General features: G+C 47.4%; 1 protein-coding gene across 1 annotated transcript in view; it reads left to right on the forward strand.

Annotated features, from left to right (window-relative positions):
• LOC142362173 (uncharacterized) overlaps nucleotides 1–23437 on the forward strand; it is a 137726-nt gene that overhangs the window by 107808 nt on the left and 6481 nt on the right. Inside the window, exons 68-81 of the mRNA XM_075428237.1 lie at nucleotides 904–960; nucleotides 1139–1210; nucleotides 2551–2622; nucleotides 3601–3636; nucleotides 10866–10946; nucleotides 12126–12179; nucleotides 12517–12570; nucleotides 13310–13372; nucleotides 13836–13898; nucleotides 15264–15380; nucleotides 17904–17981; nucleotides 19197–19250; nucleotides 20643–20691; nucleotides 21580–21618. Coding sequence (XP_075284352.1) covers nucleotides 904–960; nucleotides 1139–1210; nucleotides 2551–2622; nucleotides 3601–3636; nucleotides 10866–10946; nucleotides 12126–12179; nucleotides 12517–12570; nucleotides 13310–13372; nucleotides 13836–13898; nucleotides 15264–15380; nucleotides 17904–17981; nucleotides 19197–19250; nucleotides 20643–20691; nucleotides 21580–21618 — 889 coding nt within the window. The remainder of the gene's footprint in view (nucleotides 1–903; nucleotides 961–1138; nucleotides 1211–2550; nucleotides 2623–3600; nucleotides 3637–10865; nucleotides 10947–12125; nucleotides 12180–12516; nucleotides 12571–13309; nucleotides 13373–13835; nucleotides 13899–15263; nucleotides 15381–17903; nucleotides 17982–19196; nucleotides 19251–20642; nucleotides 20692–21579; nucleotides 21619–23437) is intronic.

Raw genomic sequence — 23437 nt, forward strand, 5'->3', positions numbered from 1 at the left:
TGCAACACTGAAGAGAGCTGGTGTAAAGGGAGCCCTTTTCAAATGGGCTACAGTTGCCCATTAGAAGGTGGCTTCAGCCCTGCTCCCTCTGTACTATGGATGGCATCAGCACTTTGGAGACACAAACATCGCTTGGCCAGAGCAGAGCCCTTTCTTGCATGTGAATACCCTTGTCGCAGGTTTTTCACTCCCTGAGGAGCAAAATGTGCCTCCTCAGCTGCTGAGCTGATAAATAGGCTTCGCATGGATGTATCCATGGGGTTACTGCATGCCTGTAGCTACTGTCTCTTTCAGGATGACAGTATGGGAGTCTGACCCTCCAAAAACTACTGCTGAGGGATACCCTAAGTGTCACTCCCCGTCCTTAGCTCCAGTTCTGTGTCCGTAAATCAGGACACCATGAGTAGACCCACTGACCATCCTGCCTATGGCCAGCTCCCACACCTGGGAAGAGAAGCAAACCTTGACATCCCAAGTGACACACAGTGACGAAGAAGCCAAGGCACCATGTCAGATATGAACCTGTCCCACCCTTGACAGCCTCAGTGTCATGCCATGAACAGCTCCATTTCCAGCCATGACATCTAGGCTAGGGCGATGCCAGTGGGTTCCAACATTTTTTGGAGCAAGACTCACTGTCAAACCTCAAGATTTCTTGTAGTTTTCTGTACACATTCATCATGCAGCTTTTAGATAAGGACAGATTGACCTTAATTAATGTTGTGCTGTGGAGCGTACGTGCCTTCCCCAGCATTTGGATCACAATTTGGGAAATACTTAACCTTCGCTGCAGACGTGTGAATTACAATTTTGCCAATCATAACAAGCGTGGTTCCATCCAGTGGGACCCATGAGTTCATGTATCATCAGGTGTCTACATCTCTCTGTGTCTCCTTTCTCCAGGGTGAACCCATAACTATTTTTGGATCCCAGGGCTATAAAGGCAGTAAAGGAGATCCCGTAAGTTTAACTCTTATTGACTTTTTAAGTTTTCCCTTCCCCACTGTTGGTGACATCAGCACTGAGCACAGCTTGGGATAAGCACTGAGAACCAGAACTTTGGTCCAAAGCCAGTGGCTGAGAGCTGAGTCCTTCCAGGAGAGAGGCACAATCCGCTAATTTCTGTCTTACCTTTCAGGGTGAACAGGGCCTGCCAGGTTTTGATGGAGACAAAGGCGAGAAGGGAGAGGATGGGCCTGTAGGAGAAAAGGTATGAACTTCCTGATGTGACTGAGAGAGACAGCAAGAGGTCACTGGTTGTGTGAGGAAGGGACCAGTATCTCCCTTCCCACATGCCTGCTAGAAAACACAGTGCGAGAACACACATGTCCAGCTCTTAACCACAGAAAGGGAGAGGAAGGTGCTAGGCTGGGGTTTGGGAACGTGATACACATCTGGTTTACCAGGTGTCACGTCTGTGGTTTGGGGACCGTATCTGCAGCAAAAGGTTACTCTGGAGAAAAATACTGCAGCACTGTAAAAGTCCCTCCAAGAGCTGGCTGTGCTACTTCAAACCCTGAAGCTCTTGTGACGTTGTTGCTAAGGCTTGCTTGGCTCCTCTGTTCCTGTTCCTCACACAGGGCTGTCCCGAGTGGTGGCAGAACGAGTTGCCTGCTCCTTCGTCTGCCTTTGCTCTTTGAGAGCATCCTGTGGAGGTCTCAGGTCTCAACCCATCACCACGTAACTCTCCCACTCTCAGACTGTCACAGACTAAATCTCCATGTACTAATCATACCTATTTTCATATTATGTTAATGCTTTTTGCTCCAGAAGTCTGATCCAGGACAGAGATTTTGCTGAATAAATATAAGTATCTACAACAGCAGCACCCCTGTCTGAGCTAGACAGACATCCATCTCCTGTTATTTCCCATGGGGACCTGAATAATCAGCGTAGTTCAGGGTGGGAATTGCCTGACCCAGTGGGGATATCTCCCTTGTGAAGGGAGAAATTTTGTCCTTACCATGACTGATTGCACTCATGAGGTCCCTGGTGATTGTACAGGAAACCGATGGAGAACCTACCACGGGTGATACCTTTTTATTTTTAAGACAGATTAAAATATATATGTGATATTTGTCAGATTGCTTTCTAATAAAGAAAATAATACGTAAGCATCCCCTAAAGCAAGAACACCTCTTGGTCAAATATCTGAGTGACTTTGGATGGAGCCCCAAAGTAGTATCTCCACCACCAGTAAGTCCAGCAGAGTCTTATACTTAAGTGTTTGCATGGAGGCAGCTCATCCAGAGGCTTTGAGACCCCTTCTGCTTGTTTTTCTTCAATCCCCATCACTGGGAACTAACTCTTTTACAGGACAGTTCACTGACGTTTCTGCCAAGTCATTCTGCAATTGGTGGCTTTCTTCCCTAGCACAGGCTGCCATGCAGACTTTTGGGCACACTGGGGCTGAAGTCTGCTACAGAAATGGTGCTTTTTGGCATCCTCTCTGCCATCTCCATGGGTTCTTCTACTGGTCTCTCTCGGGGAGGGTCACTTCAAGATCAGCAGGTACTTAAAATCTATTTGACAGGTATTTTAAAATTTTAGGGAGTCAAAGGTGAAGCTGGGTCCAAGGGAGTGATGGGGCTTTTTGGAACAAGAGGACCGGTGGGACAGAAGGTGAGTACAGTGAGCACCCATGTTGAGGCATCCTCTGCAAGAACTGATATGTAAAATCCCTTCATAGTTTTCTCACAGAATGTCATTCTCCATTCCCTCTCCAACATTGCTGATTGATTGAAATGTTATGGGGCTACCAGAAAACAGAAGTAGCTGCGCTTTTCCAGGAGAGCCCTAAAGGTTTCTCCCATTTTGTAAAGCAGCAGAGTGCCCTGGCATCTCTCCTGGGCTAAAATAGTCCACAATGACTCACTGAAATGTCAATATTTCAAGCTGAATGTGACCCACCAATGTGCGCTGGCAGCCCAGCAGGCCAACCGTGCCCTGGCCTGCATCCCCAGCAGCGTGGGCACAGGGTGAGGGAGGGGATTCTGCCCCTCTGCCCTGCTCTGCTGAGACCCCCCCGGGAGTCCTGCGTCCAGCTCCGGAGCCCTCAGCACAGGACAGAGCTGGAGCTGTGGGAGTGGGGCCACAGGAGGCCCCAGCAATGATGCAAGGGCTGGAACCCCTCTGCTGGAGAGGGGCTTGCGACAAGCACATGGAGTGATAGGACAAGGGGTCATGGTTTTAAATTTATATTCTTCCCTGTGAGGGCGATGAGGCCCTGGCGCAGATTGCCCAGAGAAGCTGTGGCTGCCCCCTCCCTGGCAGTGTTCAAGGCCAGGTTGGATGGAGCTCTGAGCACCCTGGGCTGGTGGAAGATGTCCCTGCCCATGGCAGGGGAGTCAGCACTAGATGATCTTTAAGGTCCCTTCCAACCCAAACCATTCTATGATTCTATGAATATTTAGGCATGAGTTGTGAATGGCTGTCTAAGCTCCAGTTACAGTCAGTGGAGATGTAGAGCTCCATTCAGTTGTCCAGCTGAGATGTTTGGGGGATCCTACCTGCCCCCTCCAACTTCTGCTACTGAGGGGTCCCCTTGTCTCCTCTTCCACAGGTCTTCCCCATGGTAACTCATCACTGCTTTCCTTGCAGGGGGAGCCGGGAGAACCAGGCTTGCCGGGCTCTGCTGTGAGTTGGAGCGTGTTTCTCTGCCTTTGCGAGTCTCGAGTGCAAATCTGGTCTTGTGCTGCTGGTCCTCTCCCCACAGCCATGTGTGTGGGTCATGCGGTGGGATGAGGCAATGTTGGCTTGGTGCTGCTCCACAAAGCCACGTTCAAAGGCTTTGCTGGAAAACCAGCTGTGGGCAGGGGGGATCACAGCCAGAGGTATGTTTTAATAGGATGTTGCATTTTGCATCAAAGAACACATGAAATATGCATTTATTATTTTTTAATGCCTTTAGTGTATTTGAGGGCATTGCCAGACATGAACAGATGATGTTTCATGTTGAAATGACTTAAGAATTGTGGCTATAGGTTGTATATCCCATGAGAAATGTAGACATCCTTGAGAGACTGGATTACAAGTGGCCATTCTCAGCACTCAGTGGGTGCATGCTGCTGGGCAGAGGGAAAACAGTTATGCTGGAGGACCTGGATAATCTCTGAGTTCACCCTGTTTCCTGACAAATTCAACTGGGAAAAAAAAAAAAGAAAAACAATTTTGGTTTGCAAAATTGTTTACATGCCTTTGAACTTCAGTGTTTCCCCTGAAAGAAACCCCAAGTGAAATAATGGTCTCCAAGGTTGTCCAAAGTGAAAAAAAGTCCTGCTGATTTCTTTTCATCTTGTAAATGAAGAAATAGGAGGGGAGGGAACACTAAAAGGTGACTGGGAGTTTTTCTTAGGTCATAGAAATACGAGCATGTTTAATTGTTTTATTGTAATAAGAAATACCAGTATTTTCTTAACCTATTCCCCAGTTATGCCTGGTTGTGTGTGAGTGGGCGATTCTTAGCAACTATCTATTGATGTGAAGGCTCCACAGCCATTCAGCGCTGCCCGCTGATTACTGGTCACGGCTGTGTAACTATTTACAAACCCGTAAGCCAGACCGGTAATTGCTTGCTGAGAAAGAAGCCCTCATTCAATTAAGTATTTCAACCCCTTCCTAATTGTAAACAACCTTCCGAGCACTTTGCCAAAGAGATGGGTCCATAATGTGCTGTAAGACCTCAGAATCTGGAATCACCGCACGTAGGCATTGGATCGAGTGCATTTTTGAAATTGCTTTGTAGCGAGCACCTGGCTCTGCAGGTGACAAGCAGTAGTAGTGCAGGAGTAGAGCAAAGACGTTTGTTGAGGCTGCTGAGTGTAAAGGAATAACAGGCCCCGTCTGGAGTACTCTGTCCAGTTCTGGGCTCCCCAGTTCAAGAAAGATGAGGAGCTACTGGAGAGAGTCCAGCAGAGGGCTACCAGGATGGTGAGGGGACTGGAACATCTCTCCTACAAGGAAAGGCTGAGGGAGCTGGGCTTGTTTAGCCTGAAGAAGAGAAGGCTGCGAGGGGACCTTATAAATGCTTACAAATATCTGAAGAGTGGGGGTCAGGAGGATGGGGGCAAACTCTTTTCAGTAGTGCCCAGCAACAGGACAAGGGGCAACGGGCACAAACTGAAGCAGAGGAAGCTCCAGATGAACATGAGGAAGAACTTCTTCCCTCTGAGGGTGACGGAGCCCTGGAACAGGCTGCCCAGGGAGGTGGTGGAGTCTCCTTCTCTGGAGATATTCAAGACCCACCTGGACAAGGTCCTGTGCAGCCTGCTCTGGGTGACCCTGTTTCGGCAGGAGGGTTGGACTAGATGACCCACAGAGGTCCCTTCCAACCCCTAACATTCTGTGATTCTGTGATTCTGTGAACAGCTGGACTCCACCACCCTGGCCAGCAACCATCCAGTCATGGCTGGATGAGGTGCTGGTTTCTACTGGCACCCACAGGAATCGGCACATAATACAGTTAACTACCAGACAGAGGTATCTTGTCAGTCAATATTTGAGGAAATCTAAGTAATCTTTCATGTGGAACTATTTAGGGATTCTGCTGGTGCAGGCTAATGCTATCTGTGCTGTGCTTGGAGCTAGACTGAGATAACATCTTGGTTTTGGTCCTTCATTAGATTTCTAAAATTGCAGAAGTCAGATCGGAGCTGGAGCCTTGTTGTAAGCGCCGTGATATACGGCGTCCCGGGTGAAATTCATCTGACCTCAGGTTAGATGTCTGCAGTGTTCATTTTCCACATCTGAGCAAGCCATGCTCAGACTTGGTTTATTGGCAGCTTTAGGGTACTTTTAGAGCGTGCTTCACGTCATCTATTTCAGACACCCGTGTAAGGAGGCAACACACTGATGTGACTTGTTCTTCACAAGCCCAGGTTTCACTTTATCTTCTAAGTGCTCACAGACACTTTGATTATTTTTCCCCTGAGTTATTCTGGAGAAGTAGGCTAGGCTGTCTCATGTATCATTCCCCAAGTCCTCGTCTCCCCTTTTCTTGAAGGCAAATGCTACTTGGTCCAGTCTACCTGTACCCAATCTGTCCAACGCAAAGTCTTAAAGGTAATGGCTAGCGGTTCTCATTTTCCTTCAACTCCCTCTAATTCCATCTTTCGTATCCACAAATTGCCACCAACTCATTGCAAAAACTTGCTGGTCCCTTTCTGTCCTGCTGAATTCACTCTGAGTAATTTAAGCAGCTTGTAAAAAGTCTCATCCATTTACTGTTTTGATCTGGTGATCTGTAGCAGTTCCCAACCAAGTGACGGCATTTGTATCTTCACTGTGTAATCATTGCCTGGAGAATTTCAATGGATATAGTTGACTTTACAAATAGATGTCAAGGCAAATGAGTGTAATTTTCATATTTAAGACAACTCCTCCTCCTCCTTTTTTGTCTTTTCTAAAAGTACTGTATTCTTTTACATTGATATTTCTGCCGTGCTTCATCCTTTTATATTAAGATTGGAGTCTGCGTTATGCCTATTAAGTTGCAATCTTCATCATGAATACATGAAGGCTTTCAGCTCCTCTTCTTCATTTCCCATGCTTTGTGCATTAATAAACTGGCAGATTAACCCATTATAGGGTCCCTTCCAACCCAAATCATTCTATGATTCTAAGATTATTCTCCCTAAAACTCTATTCTGAATAGCCCTCTCTTGCCATTGCACGCTATTTTGGGTTTCCAGGATTTACAATTACCAGTGTCCCTTGGCCCTCTCCATCCTGGTTTGCAGTCCTCCTCACTAGGTGTACAAGTTGGAGCTCAGAGACGTTCTTTACCTCCTCTTGTGAGCGGGACTCTACATTTGCCAGCAGCCTTGCCCTATAACTGAGGAATTTAGGCTCTGTGGTAACACCATCCAGACAGCCATGTGCTTATTCCCAGGGCGTCCTGCTGCAACTTGCCTGGAGGTGGGGAGACCCACCAAATTCCTTGGACCTCCTGCTTTTGTTCTCTGAACCGTTTCTGATGGGCTTCATTCTTCAGCGCTTGTGACTAGATTTGCCAGAGAACATCTGTCAATGCCGCGTTGGAGCAGAGCCACCAGAATGTGAGTGGTGGGAAGGATGGGAGAGATCCTGCATTTTTACGTCCATGCTGATAGTTGAGAGCAATGGAGTTTGCAAGGCATGAAATCGAAGCCATACGCCTGAAGACCAAGCAAGTAAGTGAGAGCAAGTCAGGGATTCTGGTTAACACTGGGATAATCAGATGCCAAATATGACCAGTCCAGGACGGCTAACGGAAGGCTAAAGGACACTCTTTTGCCATTGTCACACACTCAAAACCAGACAGCACTCTGCAGGGTCTGAAAACTAAATGGTAACCAAGGCCCCATAACCCAGAGCATGGTAGGCATGGGAATGGTTATAAGCAGGAACTTGACTTTACCGTAGATATTAAGAGCACAAGTGCTCTATATAGATAAGAGTGGTGTGTAGACAGCTCTGAAGAGGTATAGACAAGCGAGCCCTACCTCCCTTCATCGGCTGCGTGGGGGCTTAGGTGAATCTATATGGCATCCTGTTTCTCCTGCCTGCTGAGCAGTGGGCCATTTCAAGCCAGAGGAGAGGAAAGGTGGAGTGTGGGGCGCTGCTCTGAGCCTGACAGGAGGTGCCCTTGGCCACTCAGAGTGGAAAAAGCCATCTCCTGAGATGTTATTGCCCTGGGAGGGTACCCTGATATGTCCTGGGCATTTCTGATGAGTCCAGGCTGGTCAAAGGGATGTCAGTCAGACAGATCTTCTGGCCACAAGTGGAAATCTCTGCCCAAGGTACCTTGGAGTCTCTGAAGCAGGGTACCAGGCTGACCTATCTCTGAGATGTAATGCCTGAGAGCGAATGCTCATTAAGGCTGTGAGGACCAGTGGCAGCCCCCACACCAAGAAAGGATTTTTTGGGGAAGAATGCTCAGGACAGCAGCAAATAATTGCAGGCAGGACAGTCTAACCAGAAGACACAGCAGGGAAGGGATAAAAACACAAATGAAACTCAGAGGCTGAGACTCCCAGCTACTTTACATGCATCATCCCATCAAATAATGAGCACTAAAGCCAAGGAGGTGGGAAACCTTTTAGCAGAGGTTGCAGCCTACACCATGGTTTAGAAATTCATTACCCCTTTGATGTGTGTCTTCAGACAAGATTGATCCTTTTGGGGCATGCCACTGGGGCAATGTTTCTGCTGATGGGGCTCACACTTTCCCAGGGTGACCCAGCTAATTGCCCAGCTCGTTCACCTGAGTGTAAACAATAAGCCTGAAGACAAGGCAGTCTTCTCCTTGGCTCCAGCCCAAAGCTTCACGGGAATTCGTGCCTGGAAGCAGAGATCCTCAGCTGCTCAAAGATGCCTTTGCGTCATAGCCAGCGCTCAGGACTTATGACTAAGCCTCTGCATTGCTGTGCCTTTGTGGTACCTGATGTCTTTGCAGTTAAATGAAGCCTGTTCCAGCAACACTTCAATAACAGAACGAAACAGCAAGAGCCATTTCCAGTAGTCCACCAGTAATTGCCTTTAAACTGCCATTTTACTAGCTTTTATTGCCCAGCCTTTGTTTGCCTGGCAGAACACAGAATGCAAATCCAAAGGAACAAATTTCCATTTAGCTTCTTTCCCTTGCCTACTGCTCAAATGTTTTCCTCTTCCTCTCTTTTTTTTTTCTTTTCTCCTATTCCATCATCTTTTTGTCCTGGATGCAGATGGCGTTAAAAAGTATCAACTCTCCGACTTTTTTCTGCCTCCAGCTGAAGCAGGGACAGACCTGCTGTCATGTCCAAGCCTTATTATAAACCTTCTAGCGCACACAACAAAGTCTCTTCCGCCCATGATGAGTAGGAGTTCACATACAGTGAGATAAGACCTAGGTCAAAAACTTGCTTATGTTTGCTGGACCAAGTAGGCATGACTTAGACCCAGCTACCTTTCAGCCTACACACACATACTGTGAGCTTAACTCTTCCTAAAGCCATTTGGGCTTCTTTCAGGCCAAGACCAGGCAAGAAGCATCTTGTGCTTGAAGGGAGACAGAAGTGTTGAGAGTTGGACATGGGCAGATGGGGTAGCACAAGAAAACAAAGAAAGGTCTCTCTCTGACACAGGAGACACTAAGGACAACTAAGAAAAATATTAAAGCTAATTGGGAAACCTCTAACTAGTGTCAGGTTCCTTCAGGATTAGGCAGTCCTCAAGAATAAGGTTTTTAGCCCATCCCCTTGGATACAGGTGTATAAATCCCTGGCCAGATGGATCTGTACCCAGTTTAAAGCTATCTCAAAAACGCCAGGCACTTGAAGGTCTCCTGGGCTTGTGAGATTTAACCATCAAATCAAAAGGTTTATTACCCTCCAAGCAAGCAATCTGTCCTAGCAAACAGACAAACTCCAGTTAGCTGGGGGTTTTATGGTCCATTTACTGCCTCAGACGGAACTTTATATTGATCGTGTCAGTAAATAGTTACTAGTAAATAAAGAGCTTGCATGAGCTGTTTGTGCTTGATAGTGTAGGCAGTGCTTGAGGAACGTGGTCTTTACCTGATCCGGATGTGACTGGCAGAGCCACGGAGGAGCGCGTGGTCAGCTCTCAAATACTCCTTTTACTCTGAAATGTAAAATAAGATGAGGCTTGGGACGCGGTTTGAAAAAACATGTTTCCCAGAGAAGGAGCTGTATTTTTATATCTGGGAATGAAAAGGTAACAGTCTGACCCACCATCAGGGACAATACCGTCCCACCTGTGTGTCTCTGGGATGTTTGCTTGTCACCATGATCATGTCTGAAGTGTCCGTTCGTCACTGAGAGGAGGAGTAAATGGAGAGGTGATGAGTCTGCTTGGCACGCGCATCTGGTGGCTGATTTTTTTTTTTTAATAAATGTTTCCTTTCAACTACCTGCTGCAAATTAATTCCAAGTAGAGAATGCCACTTGTTCAGCTCCTGATCTGCTTAAACAGCCAATTCATTCTCCTCTGAGTGAGCTGAGCCCTGTGCAATCAGTGTCTCAAGTGGGGATAAATCCGATTTCATCTCACACACAAGTTCTGAAAACTGCAGTCGAAATTGGCCAGAATGGATGAGTAGACTGTGGCAGCCTTGTGAAAAAAAAAAAAGGGGGGGGGGGGGGGGGAGGGAAATTTCTAGTAACTTTTAGTTTGCTGTTGAAACAGTGGGAGACCCCATGCAAGGTGGCTCCAATGCTGGAGGTGACTCAGGTGTCCCACACTGAGCTGAGCTGCAAAGTGGCTCCACAAGCTGAGAACCTCCAAAATGTGCCAGAAAGATGTCTTCCTGGAGGAGCACCTCTGCCCAGCATTGCTTACAAGTCTGGGCTTTATCTCTCTTTTGGCTCTCAACTCCCCAGATGGGAGATCTCCTCTGACCTGCACCTGTGAGCAATCCCGTGCCTGGACCTACTCATTCCCCAAGCCAAATTTCAGTACCCAGCACTGCTTTCCTCAGCTGAGTGGATCTGCAGCTGCAGACGCAGTGCCCAGGGTTGTGTGCATCTCTCGAAGTCACTTGCAGTGTGATGCTGCCTCCTTAATACCCTTGCTCCTATTTTCCTAGTTTCGACCACAGCCATCACCACCTCAACATTCTTGGCCCAGGACTGCTCTGAGACTGCCGTGTGCTTCTATTTCCCAAGCTGTAATTATAAATAAATCAACTCTGAGGTTGCCAGTGGCTTGCAAGCCAATGAGGAATGGATGCTAAATCCCAACCTCAGGTCTCAGTGCTAGTATTAGGGTAGCTTCTGACCTCTTACTGTTTTGGGCTCTTACTATTGCATCTCCACACTGATGACTGTCCTCAGCCACCTCCCTGCAAGAGCTGACGCAGAAATTAATATTTCTCCTCTTTCTGGCAGGGTGCAGCAGGTCTTGATGGGAAGAATGGCAATAAGGGAGCCAAAGGCGATAGAGGTCTTCAGGGGCAGAGGGGGAAGCCGGTGAGTAGTGGAAAAGCAAATGGTTTGTTTGGCAGATAGAAAGAGGCTCTGTGCCTTTTTCAACCTGAAGTTCGTTTCTGCTCTCACACCCTGCATGGCTCATTGCTGGAGCCAGGTTCTTGCTCAGAGTGAGTCTTTCCAAAAGAGAGACGAAATCACTCCCTAAACCTCCTGCAGAAGTCTCTAATGAACATCCCGACCCGATTTTTAGGAGGTGCCAGTCTCTGGATGCCAGCAGAGAATCTGTCAATGTCTTCTAAGTTTTCCCATGTTTTTCAGTGCGAATTTTCTTTTGTTGCTTAACAAGGCCCACATTTCAAGTTCCTTCTTGTATTAAGTCCAGTTCTCCTCGATGCTGACCTGCCTGATGGAGAGAGCAGGAAACAAAGCAATCATTTGCTAAAGCCATAATGAACCTCAGTTTCCTGGGATGAGCTGGTTCTCTGTCATGACAGGATGCCTTCCTTGCCCTCAAATAAGGTCTGGCACATGGATGAGGTTCGGCCCTTTCTTACTGGAAACATATCTCCAAAGTGATGCTCAGTGGGAACATGCCTTCACTTTACTTTCTGGAAACAAGCTGAAATCTGATGGTGGTTTTCCTCTTTTGTTATCTCATGAGAGAATAAAAAAAACAGCAGAAGATTTTGAGAGGGAGCAGAAAAGGAAGACCTCACTGAAATTAATGAACATCCTCTAAATCATTCCAGTAATGCTGAAGGATGCAGACTTTGAATGACAAACTCAATTTCCAGGGGCAGCGAACAACACAAGAGCTGAGGGAGACCATCTAACATCTCCACAGCGCAGGTCCTCATGATTATTGCCGCTCCATTAGCTCCCGAGCCTCAGTAACATTCACTCCAACACACAGATCCCCATGGGTCATTTTCAAACATTGCCCAGTGTAAGCTACAGACCCTGTGGCAACTCATCACAGCATTTTGTCCCACTTCTCTAGCAGCCCTGTTGCAACCACCCATCTTCTGCAAAGTCGTTCCTTGTCCCATGCCAGAGGTGGCTGCATTTCTAGCAGCAAGGTGACCATCATCTGCAAATTTTCAAGGAGCCTCTGATGGTTAAAAGCACAATATAAATGCCAGGTGATGCTATCACCAGGGCTGTATTCTTAGCCTTTCAGGCTGAACATGGTATGTTCATCTATTTTTTTTTATGTAGGGAGAGAAAGGTGATCCTGGAACCACTGGCGACAATGGGCAGAAAGGAACAAAGGTAGGAAATGGGTGAGATCCTGTGAAATCGCCACCCTTGGACATATTCAAAAGCAGTGTGGGCATGGTCTTGGTCAACCAGCTTTAGGCGGCCCTGCTCGGGCAGGTGGGTTGGACAAGATGATGTAATTCTGTGAAACATTCCATGATTCTGTGAAATAAGTTTGGGAGAAGAGAGGACAAGAACAAGGCTGTAGTGGGACTGATGGGGAAAAATGCTGTGGGCAAGGGAAGAGCTTGTAGCCCTGCACCAGGGCTATCCGTGTGCACACCAGCATTCTTCCTTCCTGTCCTCACTTTGATTTACCACCAAAGCCCATGATCTGCTTTATCCTCAGGGCTTACGAGGGCTCCCAGGACGCACTGGTGCTCCCGGAGCTGAGGGTATCAAGGTGAGCTCAACCCAGCTTTCTATCCTGCTCTGGCTGCCCCATTTCCAGCAGTGTTTCCCACTCATCCCCAGGATAGCATTATCATGAAGAAGCCACCGTAACTCCAGAAGAATTCCCTCTCGGTGGCACAGGGCCACACACAGCAGGGAGCCACGGATGGGGAGGTTTTAAGGCTTGCAGGGAACTTTCTGATAGTCTAGGATAAAAAAAAAAAAAAGCAACAAAAAAACAGAGCCTGCCCAAATACCTTCCAGGTCTGTGGCTTAGCAACTGCCTGAACTCGATTTGCAATTACTGCTGGGCACATCGCTCCGCTTGTCAGCACCATTGGTCCTTCCTCTATAAACAGGCGTAATGACCCTTAATGGTCTTTTTATGAAGGGTTTTGAAAAGCTTGATAAGAAGTAAGGGAGCCGTTGATAGCTGAGCCAATGGGATATGTTGTTATTGTTGTTGTTATTAATATTTTCCTTCATCAGCAGCCTGGCCTATTGGGTAAATGAAGTACTGTTCAGTGAATTTCCCACCTACTTTCATGTAGGCTGTCTTGGAGTCGGGGCAGTCTAACATTTATACTGGTCTGAAGTAGGACTTTGCCTATACTTTGGCTTTCTGTTGCCAGGAGCGGCAATACATTCCTCCCTCAAGTACCACTTACCTTGCCATTTTGGAGCCAGTTTTCCCAATGTTTTAGGGGTTGCATGGGCTTACAGCCCATCCACTGCTTTTTCACCCACAGGGAGAAATTGGCAGTCCTGGAAAACCAGGAATCCCAGGATCAGATGGATCATATGGACCAAAGGTAAATATCTAAATTATGCATCTGCCTAGGAGACTTCCTAAAGGCTTTGCAGATGCTGTAAATCCACCTCTGCACTGTGATTCTTTCTTTCCGAGGGCACAAATGGGGTTATTCTGAATCTGTTCCCATAAACCAGCATAGATCTGCGTGAAGATGCTTGGACATCTTGTGTGGGGACCTCTTCCCTCACCTCTGCAAGACTCAGATGGGTTCATCCACCCCAGCCTGGATGCTCCACAGGCACTATTACATGTGTCGAGTAATGGGGTTTTATAACGACATTTCTTTCAGTCTCCTTGAGTACCACCAATGTGCATTGAGTACCACCAATGTGCAGGGCGAGAGACCCTGCTGGGTCACACTCAGTAAATGATATCGTAATCTGAAGAAGAGTCAGTTCATTCAGCAAATTGCAACCTTGCCAAGTCCGCACTGGCCGTGATTTTATCTCGGCTCCTTCCAGGGTGAACAGGGAGCATCAGGGGACGATGGTGCCTCGGGGATTCCTGGGGAGAAAGGAGAAAAGGTTAGTGCTCGCCAGACTGCATCGAGCTGCCATTTATAAAAGAATAAATCCCATATCCATCAGGTCGAGTTAACAAAATTATACACTTTCTACATCATAGGTACCCTTTCCCGTGGGCAAATGTCAACTGTCTGGAGCATTAAGGCTGGGACTGCAGTTGGAAAGGGCAGGAGAGGGAGGTCTCCTTAAATTCACCTTCTGCCAATGCACAAAACCCCAGGAGGGTGCCTGCTTAGTATGAGAAAAAAGCCATCCATACCCTCCAAGTGGGATTATTTGTCCAAGATTATTCAACATTGCCATGGCCAGGGTAGGGGGTGCCTGGGATGCTGTGGGGCAGAAAAAGCAGATAATGCTGCTGCCTCCTGGGCACGTTGGCCATGGGAATGGGAAAGGTGTCCAAGCTGACCTGCTCCTGGCCTCTGCTCTCAGCTCCCTGAGGAGTGCCCACCTTAATCACTCCCAACCGATCTTCCTTCTCTGCATTGCTTAATGTTCCATTTCCTTCCCTAAAATAAAAAGCCTAAAATTTGTACTTTTCCATGGGGTTAAAAACTGGATTTTCAGTAAAAACAGAAACAGTTTCAAAAAAAAGAAAGACACACAATAATGCCAACAACCTCCATCAAATCTTTTGGTATTTTCCAGCCCCTCAGGCCCTTCATGCATTCAGCTCCACCACGTGGTCTCCAGCTGACTTGAGGTCAATTCTTCTGGTCCTTACCTCCTGATGGTCATCTGTGTGAAACAATTCTCTTGTCAACAACCCCCACTAAATCTCTGAGCTGCGAATGGTTGGAGGCTGGGACATTATTTCTGGGGAAATACTGCCTTCCTCTCCTGTTCTTCTCCTCTCCCACAAACATCTGCTTTCAGCCACTGCTGAAGGTTGGGTGTTGGTCTGACTGGAGGTCTTTCCTTCTGCTGTGTTTAATGGGAGCCTTTTCTGTCCACAGCAGCTCCAGGAGAAAGCTCAGTAGTGCAAATGAGTAGGAAATTTATAGGCCAGCTCTTGGTAGCTCCCTTTCTCCCCCTGAGGACTCATTGTTTTTTCCAGGGTTACAGACTAAAGAACTCTGCTTACAGAGGAGAGTTGAGCATTAGAAGCTATTCAGCATCATCCCAGAGAGGGGGGGTGTCCATGTCACTAAGCAGTGAGGTCCCTTCTGAACAAGTAAAAGTGGATAGCAAAGCTAAAGTGATCTCTGCCATCTTACTGATGATCTGTGAATAGCACAACGGCAGAAAAAGTAGAACGTAATTGCCAATATCAGGAAAGTATTTGAGTAACATTTGACCGGCCCGTCTTTAAAACCACCTGTGCTTGATAAAAGCTCTGAACCACTCTCTGTCGGTGATTCGCAGGGGGCCAAGGGAGTTCCTGGCTTGAGAGGCTTCAAAGGACAAATGGGATGGCCTGGGAAGACTGGAGTCACTGGACCAGATGGACCTCAAGGGCCACAGGGCGAACCAGGGCCACAGGTGAGCAGCAAGTGGTCCATAAAACCCTGGTAAGATCTGCATCTCACATCCTCATGTGACATAGCACCCCAGATGTGTCCCCGTATGTCACCACGTACACATACATCTCCCTGCCTCTTACAAGCCAGCACCCGAGGTCTCCCATGTTGAGATGGCTGTGAAGTTTGCTGTCTTTCTGTGGGATCTTGGTCAACTTCATCTCTTGGTGCATTTACCACCAGATATTTTTTTTTCGCTTTGCTCTTTTATTTTCTTATCTGCAGTGTAAGATGTGACCTCTCAGTGAAGAAAGGAAGGCTGCTAATTTCAAGTTAACAGGGCATCAAGTACACCCCTCCTGTTGCTAATTATCTGGGGAGCAGGATGCCAAGGTTTCGGAAGGAGCTGGTGGCTTTCAGACCCCATTTGTGGGCCATACTTAATAAGTGTCTTTGCATGCAAGACATGCTGGGCACCTTTTGAAATGTAACAAAAAGACTTGGAAATGAGACATGCTAATACTGTTTATGAGCAGGAACATGCTGCCCCCAGAATCTATGGTAATGAAGAGTGTCTTGCTGCTGCCAACACAATGCGGAGGGATGATGGTAGAGATTAATGCTAATCACTTGCCCTTGGACAGCATCCATTAAGTAACGAAGAACTTTTTGAGTGAAAGAGGACTAGAAATGAAAATACCTTTCTCGTTTGTACTGGTGGCACTGGCTGAGTTTCAGGCTTGGACAAGAGAATACACAAATTAACATGAAAGAATAAAGAGCAAAGCAAAAGCCTAAGTTAGGTAACTACCTGAAAGACCAACTATTTATCATAAGCTGTCTCAAGGATAGCCCTGTTTTAACTCCTGCCAGCCTGTGAGTCTGGCAGATATCTGGTGTGCCATGTTCCACCCTTCATATGTAAGTATGTGTAAGAACTCGATCCTCATATGTGTGCGTATATATATATATATATGTATATATATGTGTGTAGAAAACAAGGAAGGGAGGTAGAGACCCTGGCAGGATTTTCTTATTTTCTTCTTTAATTTGCCATGCCCCGCTGAATTATTTCAGCCAAATAATCTGAAACCAAATCACCTGTGATTATCCTTCATCAAGAGAGAAGCACATTCAATAGCATGGAGAATTTAGCTGATGCGTGTGTGTCTGCATCTGACAGTTCAGGACTGTGCTGGTAGAGAAACACTGGCTAAAATTGCTTTAGCTTTTGAGATTAGAAGTTAGGACAATTCAGACCCAATTTTGTGTGAAAGTCTGAATGAGTCTGGACCTCATTAGATCAGCTCTCCTGGGTCTCAAAGATCTCCCCATCCTAGAGCCACTTATAGGACTTCTGATGTAGGTGGCATAAAGGTATCTATGTAGGCTTTAGTGATTCTTAACCTGCTTTTCCCACACACAGAGGAAGAGCATCACATGTCAGGAAAGTCTGTACCCTGCTCTTTGGAGCCGCAAAACAGAAAGTTCCTAACACTGCGTGGTAAGTCTTAGGGAAGAAGTGATTAAGGAAGGGAAAATGCAGGTGGTGCAGCAAGGTCCACGTTATGCTGATGGTCAGGTGGAACATCTGCATTGTGTCCTGGGATGTCACCAGATAAAAGCTTGACCTGGAGCAATCTGCTCCGTGGTACAAAGCCACAGAGGATGCTCTGGGTGTCCAGCATTGTTCAGCAGCCTACAGCTACAGCTGAATCCCACCCAGTGCTTCACTGCTGACAGGGTGGTTGTAGGAAGGGCTGCCCCCAAGCCTTCCCCTGTAGGGGTGCAGGTGTAGAAAGACCCTTCCAGAACAATAAAAAAATGGATTAGATCAATCTTCAGACCATAGCAGCAACATTATTCTTCTTTCCCTTGCTCCCCAGGCTGTACCTTGCAATGAAAAATGTATCAAAAAAATCACAGAAGGGAGGAAGGAGCTGAAAGCATGAGATCCCCTCATGTATGTTTAAAAAGTCTGGAAGTTTTTATAATTAGCATTTACAAGCACTGCATGCTCAGAAAGCTGTGTATGAGATAATGAATGGCTTTCGTTTGGACATTGATTAAGCAGAGACTGTGAGATGTCACTTTCTACACCCACACTGTTACTTGTCTTTTCTTAAAAGAGAAAGTCCCTGGGTCTGAGCCGCAGCAGCGAGGCCACCCTCATTTCTAATGTGGGAGGATATTATCTCAGTCTGCAAACCCTTCTCCTCCCGCTGAGACTCCGTTTCTTAAATTAGTGCCAGGACAGACAGAGTGTCAGAGAGAGAAATCTGCCTTCTGCCCCTGCAGCATCCATCCTTTCTGCAGGGAAGGACCATAGGAAACGCCTTGAGGTTGCCCAGGGCAGAGGGGGCAAAGCTCAGGGCTCTAACCCATCACATCTGATCTATCTGGGGAGTATCTGAAATCCAGAGAGCTCTATCTTCTCCTACTGATGCCCAGACTGGGCTTTAGGGGAAAAACCCCAACTGGTGGCATGGGATAGCTCCGGAGGGTGCTCGGGCACTGCTAACTGAGCTCTCCTCTTCCTCTCTAGGGTCCACGAGGGAAAAGAGGGAGACCTCAGCTCTGCCTCAGGGGACCCCCAGGCATGGACGGGCGAAAAGGAGAAACGGTCAGTATGGGGATGAGCCAGTCTCCCCTCCTGATGAGGGTCCTCATCACCCTGGAGCAGTGCAGAGCTCTGCATTGGGGCTGTTCTAGGTTTCATTTCTCGGCTCTCCAAATATTGCAACAACAAAAGCCCAGGGAGCATTTTACTCCCAAGCACCGGGCGTTGGACACGGGTAATGCTGCCTACACTTCTGCCTGAAGGCATCTCCAGCTGGGACAACTGCGGTGAGCCCTGTGGGCTACCAGTTGTTTTATGTAAGACTTCTTTGGGAAAACACCATATTTTGGCGAAGTACATCCTCTGTTGTGCTTGCCATGGTAAACCAGGAGTAAAACAATACTCAGTGCAGTACTTCAGTACAGAGGGGCAATGCTCAGCCTTTTAATGCACATCAGAGTATACAAACAAAAGCTTCATCTCAAGATCCCAACCTACAGCCCATGTTCTGGATCGGTCCCTACACGCTGCGGATCCTGCCAACACTGACTCAAGGGCATTTTGCATCAGGAGATGGCATTGCATTAGCTCCATGTGTTGGTGAAGAGTAATGCAATTTCTCCTTGCGCTCCAGCCCTTGGAAGTGAGCATGGATTGAGAAAAATGACCATCACAGCTTTAATTTAGGTCATTCTTCCTGTGCTCCTTTTCCTTTAATATTTTTAAGTATTTTTAATCAACAAATCCGGTTCCGAGCGGAAAGTTTTTCACAGTGTTTTCTCCCAGGAGGCAGAAAACCCTGTCGACAAACCTCAGCTCTCTCTGTGTTTCATCTTTTCAGCACTTGGATTGGAACCCCAGTTGCAATCTTCTGTGTGGTCTTGTTCCCAGAGTTCTCTGGAGGCCAGATCCTCTCCATGCCTCCACCTCAGCCTTTGTGGTCTCTTATAAACTGCAGAGAAACCTGATTTAAATTATAGCCGGTAACTTCCTTATTGTTTGGATAGAGCAGAGCTCCCAGATCCCAAAAAATCTGGGAGCCTGCACCCAGCGCTCTGATACACACTTCTGTTCTTGTTTCCTTGCACATGGATGAGTCCGTTCCTTTCTGCTCAGTGAGCTACTCACAGACATCCCTAAAATTTATGGGAAAACACGTGAGCCTTTTTCCCTATCTCCCTTCCTAGCGCACCCTTTCCTCTCTAAGGTGCACTTATTCTTGGAACATTTAATGGTCAATCTACAGAGCTTTTGTAATGACTTAAATGTTTTTAACAGGGTGAAAATGGTCCAGCTGGCCAGAAGGGAGAAAAGGGAGATCCTGGTCTTTCTGTGAGTACTTTAGCTCAAGATCACATCCTATTACAGAAGCCTGAATAGAGAAAATAGGGCAAACTGTCCCTAAGAGGTGTAGGGGAGGAGGGAAATGCTGAGAAACAGATTCATTCAGAGAATATCTGGGAAATGAGAGTGTTGGCCATTACCCAGAGACGTCAGACGTGCACAGGCTAGAGCAGGAGCAGTGCTGGGCTCTACAATGCCAAGTCCAAACAACAACTCAGAGCCTGGGGCATATGGGGCATATTTCTCCTCTCCCATCCTCTCCGTGATGCTTCAAACTCGTGCTTGGCAGATAGGATCAGTGCCAACACCCCCAGGCTGATAAATACAAAGAAAGAGCAGGAGACAGAAATGTGTCCCATTTTCAAAGCAATTAGGGAGCTGAGATTACTGCAAAAGCTGCTCTTCTGGGTTCATAAATCCTGAAGAAGAAGGAGTGGTTGACCCACATGCATCAGGGCAAAATCCCTGTTGCAGCTCCCCTAACATTTGAGTCTCCATCCTGTTGCCTGGGCAAATACGTTTTGAGGCACTTGACTGATACGATGTGGTACTTCCATCTTTCCAGTGTGTGGAGGCCAGGCAGATTTAGTTATAGCATGGGTGTTACAGGCAAGGGTGCCCTATGTGCGGGTTACTGAAGAGACCGGCTCCCTATGTAGTAAGTGTCCCAAAACCTGTCATCCTACGAGGGATAAGAGGTAGTGACCACATGAAGTGCAGTAGGACACCAGCTATTGGACATGGAAGATGCTCAGCTGAAGCAGTGGCAGCTGGCTGGCACGAGGGTGAGGGACAGACTCAAAATCCATGAGACCAGATGTCTCACTCTGTGGGGAACATCATTAGCTGGTAAAAAGATAGAGGAGAAAAAGAAAATGAGGTGCAGCTACATCTCATCTAAATCTGACGCTACAGCCAATCTCCATGGGTCAAGCCTGCAGCATGATTTGAGCAGCCCCTTTGCATGGATGCAGGTGGGTTGATGAAGCTTCTCAGAGGTAAGGGACATCTTAGAGACCATGGCTTCAGGGACAATGCCAATAGGGTGGAGAGACTCACTGGAAAGCCATCCGGGGCTTAAGGTGTACCATGATCCTCACATTGGTCTGGGGATCCCAGCTTCTCGTGGTAAGAGGAGCTGGCTACAGGATGGCCGTGAATTTGCAAAGGGAATAATTTCCCTGATGAGCTACAAATCTTGAACCGAGGTTCCTGTGACCCCAAATGTACGTCTCTGATCTCAGCACACCCAGGCTGAGGTGGTTTTACCAGAGGCCACCTCCGGTGGGGCAAGCAGAGTTGGGATGGAGCTCAGAGTAGAGGGAGGTGATGCTGGAGTAGAAAATCGCTGCTAACCTCTGTTTTCCCCCCACGGCACAGGAGGAAGAGGTGAAGGAAGTGGTCAGGAGCGAAATGAGAAGTAGATGCGGTAAGTCAGCCGGCGAGCCGCACTCGGGGCCACCGCTCTGACACCTGCCAGCGACTAAATTGGAGCAATTTGAATGCCAGCACACACTGGCTCGGCAGACCAAATATCACCCCATTAGCAGCAAGCGGAGATGCGTTGCCTCTCCATGTTCAGAGACAAGTGCAGGCTTCTGGGCCGTGAGATCTCTGCCACAGTCCTGACCTCCTACTCAAGCTCTTAATTTTTTCCCTTTAAACCCTCTCTCTGCCCATTTCTTTCCCCGTGTTTTCTTCAGCAAAGCTTTCCTCCCTGATCATCTCCATTTCCCCGTTGATTGGCGAAAGGCGCTGGGTCACAGGGGAAAGTCTGGAGCTGCATTTTGCCTAATAACAACCTTTAATTCCTGTCTGCTCCATGGCACTGCTTGACACACAGACCTCGCCTCTCCAGCGATGGATAACTGCCAACCAGTGCCACAGAAGTGACAAAAACCTCCACGTTTGGGGATGGTTTTACCCCATAATCCCAACATCACAAGGGTGTCAGGCTTTTGGGGTCTTGCTTTCCTTGCCCTGCAGACGTTCAGCTACCTGAGGGCCAGCAGAGAGCTGCCCCACTCCTGCCCCACTCCCTGTTGTCTGCCTATGGCCAAGGAGGGTTTGGGTTCACCACCATTTGCCAAGGTGCTTCAGCCATTAATCTGGAGTCGCACTCCTTTCTGCCTAAAGACATTAGTAGGCATTTGAATGCTTTGAAGGGGGGGGGGGGGGGGGGGGGGGGAAGGGTAAAAAGTAGTCCATGAAAGCATGTGCTGCCTGTAAAAATATTGATTCTGTTGAAAAATCTTGTTTACATAGCGGAAAAAAGAATTAGCAAACAAATGATGCCCTGTCTGTCTTATGATTGCAGACTGTGGAGATGAGTTGGGAAGGATGCTCATGGAAGGGGGTAAGGCTGCTAATATCTACATAGAAATGCATGTGAATTCATGCAATAAAGGATGTTCTCCTTGCCCCAGAACAGCCTGAAACTGCAAGAGAAAAGATGTTACTAAGAATAAGTACTTTTTCCTGTGACACAGTGCAGAAAATGACCCTGGATCACCAACTACTTTTAGACCCTGTCTCTGAGGGTGGTATTTCTTGCAAGGAATCTGAGAAAACAGGCTTGAGAGGGACACCAAGAGGTCTCCTGCTTCCACCTTGTCTACTGCCAGACAGTATCAAAGCTATTCTTGACACCCATCTTTAAAAGCTGCAACCACAGGAAGACTTCTCCCTGCCCATGAAACAGATCCTGTTGCTCCACCATCCCAAAGCACCAACATGAGAAGCTCCAGTGAGGTGCCTACAGTGCAGGTGTCTGTTCATCATTTAAGCTCCCATTGTGGAGATCTAATCCATATGGTCCACAGAGTCTGGAGGGCCAATCTGCCAACCCAAAGGTAGACCAAAGTTCAGTCAGGGGCTCATCCTCGGTCCTTCAGGGAGGACTTGGTTCCTCCATGTCTTTGCCTATGTGTGGGCAATTGATTCAGAATCTAGGTTTTTTTGCAGAACATACTGAACCAGGTTCTGGATCTCAATGGGCCATAGGTTTTGAAGACACTCAGCTCACATGCAGGCACCTAGAGAGAAGTTTCCAACTCTGGATCTGATCCTTATCCCTGAGTGTTGATCTAGTTGCCCATATATAAGCCAGATTACGTATCAGGCTGGATCTCCTCTACAGGCACAGGTGTCTCACAGGTCTGTGCCGTATCTGTCAACCAGCTTTGAGGTGTCAGTTGCCCTTGGACATCTCCTCTAACCTGAATGTTTCCTACTACATTTCAAGGCCATCATTAGACCTGGAAGGGTCTTCACCACAGCTTGTTTTTTTTGTATTTTAAACAGGAGTAGACAAAGGAGGAACTTCAGAGCAGCAATTTCACTCTAAATTGCAGTGAACTCATGTTCTCCAGGAATGGATTTGCTTTAATTTTTCCCTCATAACTGTTGCATCATATTTTTTTTAGCCTTCCTAACACATTGTTGCATAGTGTACAAAAGCAGAGCATTTTACAAAGCAAGGACTTTCTAAACAGAGAGGTGCGTCAAGAAGCAGCATCCTTGCCTTGGATGTAAGAAGCCAGTACAGTCGTAGGTACCTGGAGTAGCTGGGCACTCTCTTGGTGTGAGATATTCCCAATTACACCAGACAGGTGATAGTCCTTTGGGGGCTGTTTCCCCCCTACTCCGTGCTTAGAAAGCAAATCTGTCAGGGCAGAGATCCCCTCTCCCTGACATCTATCCACGGTCCCGCATCTGGGATCCTGCCCTTGCCCCAGCCTCCAGTTGCTGTAATGTAAATAAATCAGAGCCAATGAATGCTCTTGGACACACACTCCTGCCAAGGACAAGGCTCACTGGAGTGCTTTGCCTTCATGACTCAGGTGTTACCCAAGGGGTAACTCAGGGGCCTGTTTTCTGGCTGGTTGATCCTTCAGCCAGGAGCATGTGGTCTTCTCCATCCCTCATGCTCAAAGCATCATTTAGGTAAAACAGTAAATTAGTAAAGGAAAGCAAAGCCAGATCAAAACCACAGTGGACACACCACAGAGCATTAATCTGGGATGGTTTCAGTCTGCTGGTCCCCATTGCTTCAAAACAGGTTTCTGGGTTAACTTCGCACAGTCAGGCTCCACTAGACATACTGTCTCTACCTGCAAACTCCATACATCCACCATAAAACCAGAACTCCTAAAATATCTGCTCCGCTAATGTGC

The sequence above is a fragment of the Opisthocomus hoazin genome, chromosome 8 (genome assembly GCF_030867145.1).
Source record: "Opisthocomus hoazin isolate bOpiHoa1 chromosome 8, bOpiHoa1.hap1, whole genome shotgun sequence".
Lineage (NCBI taxonomy): Eukaryota > Metazoa > Chordata > Aves > Opisthocomiformes > Opisthocomidae > Opisthocomus > Opisthocomus hoazin.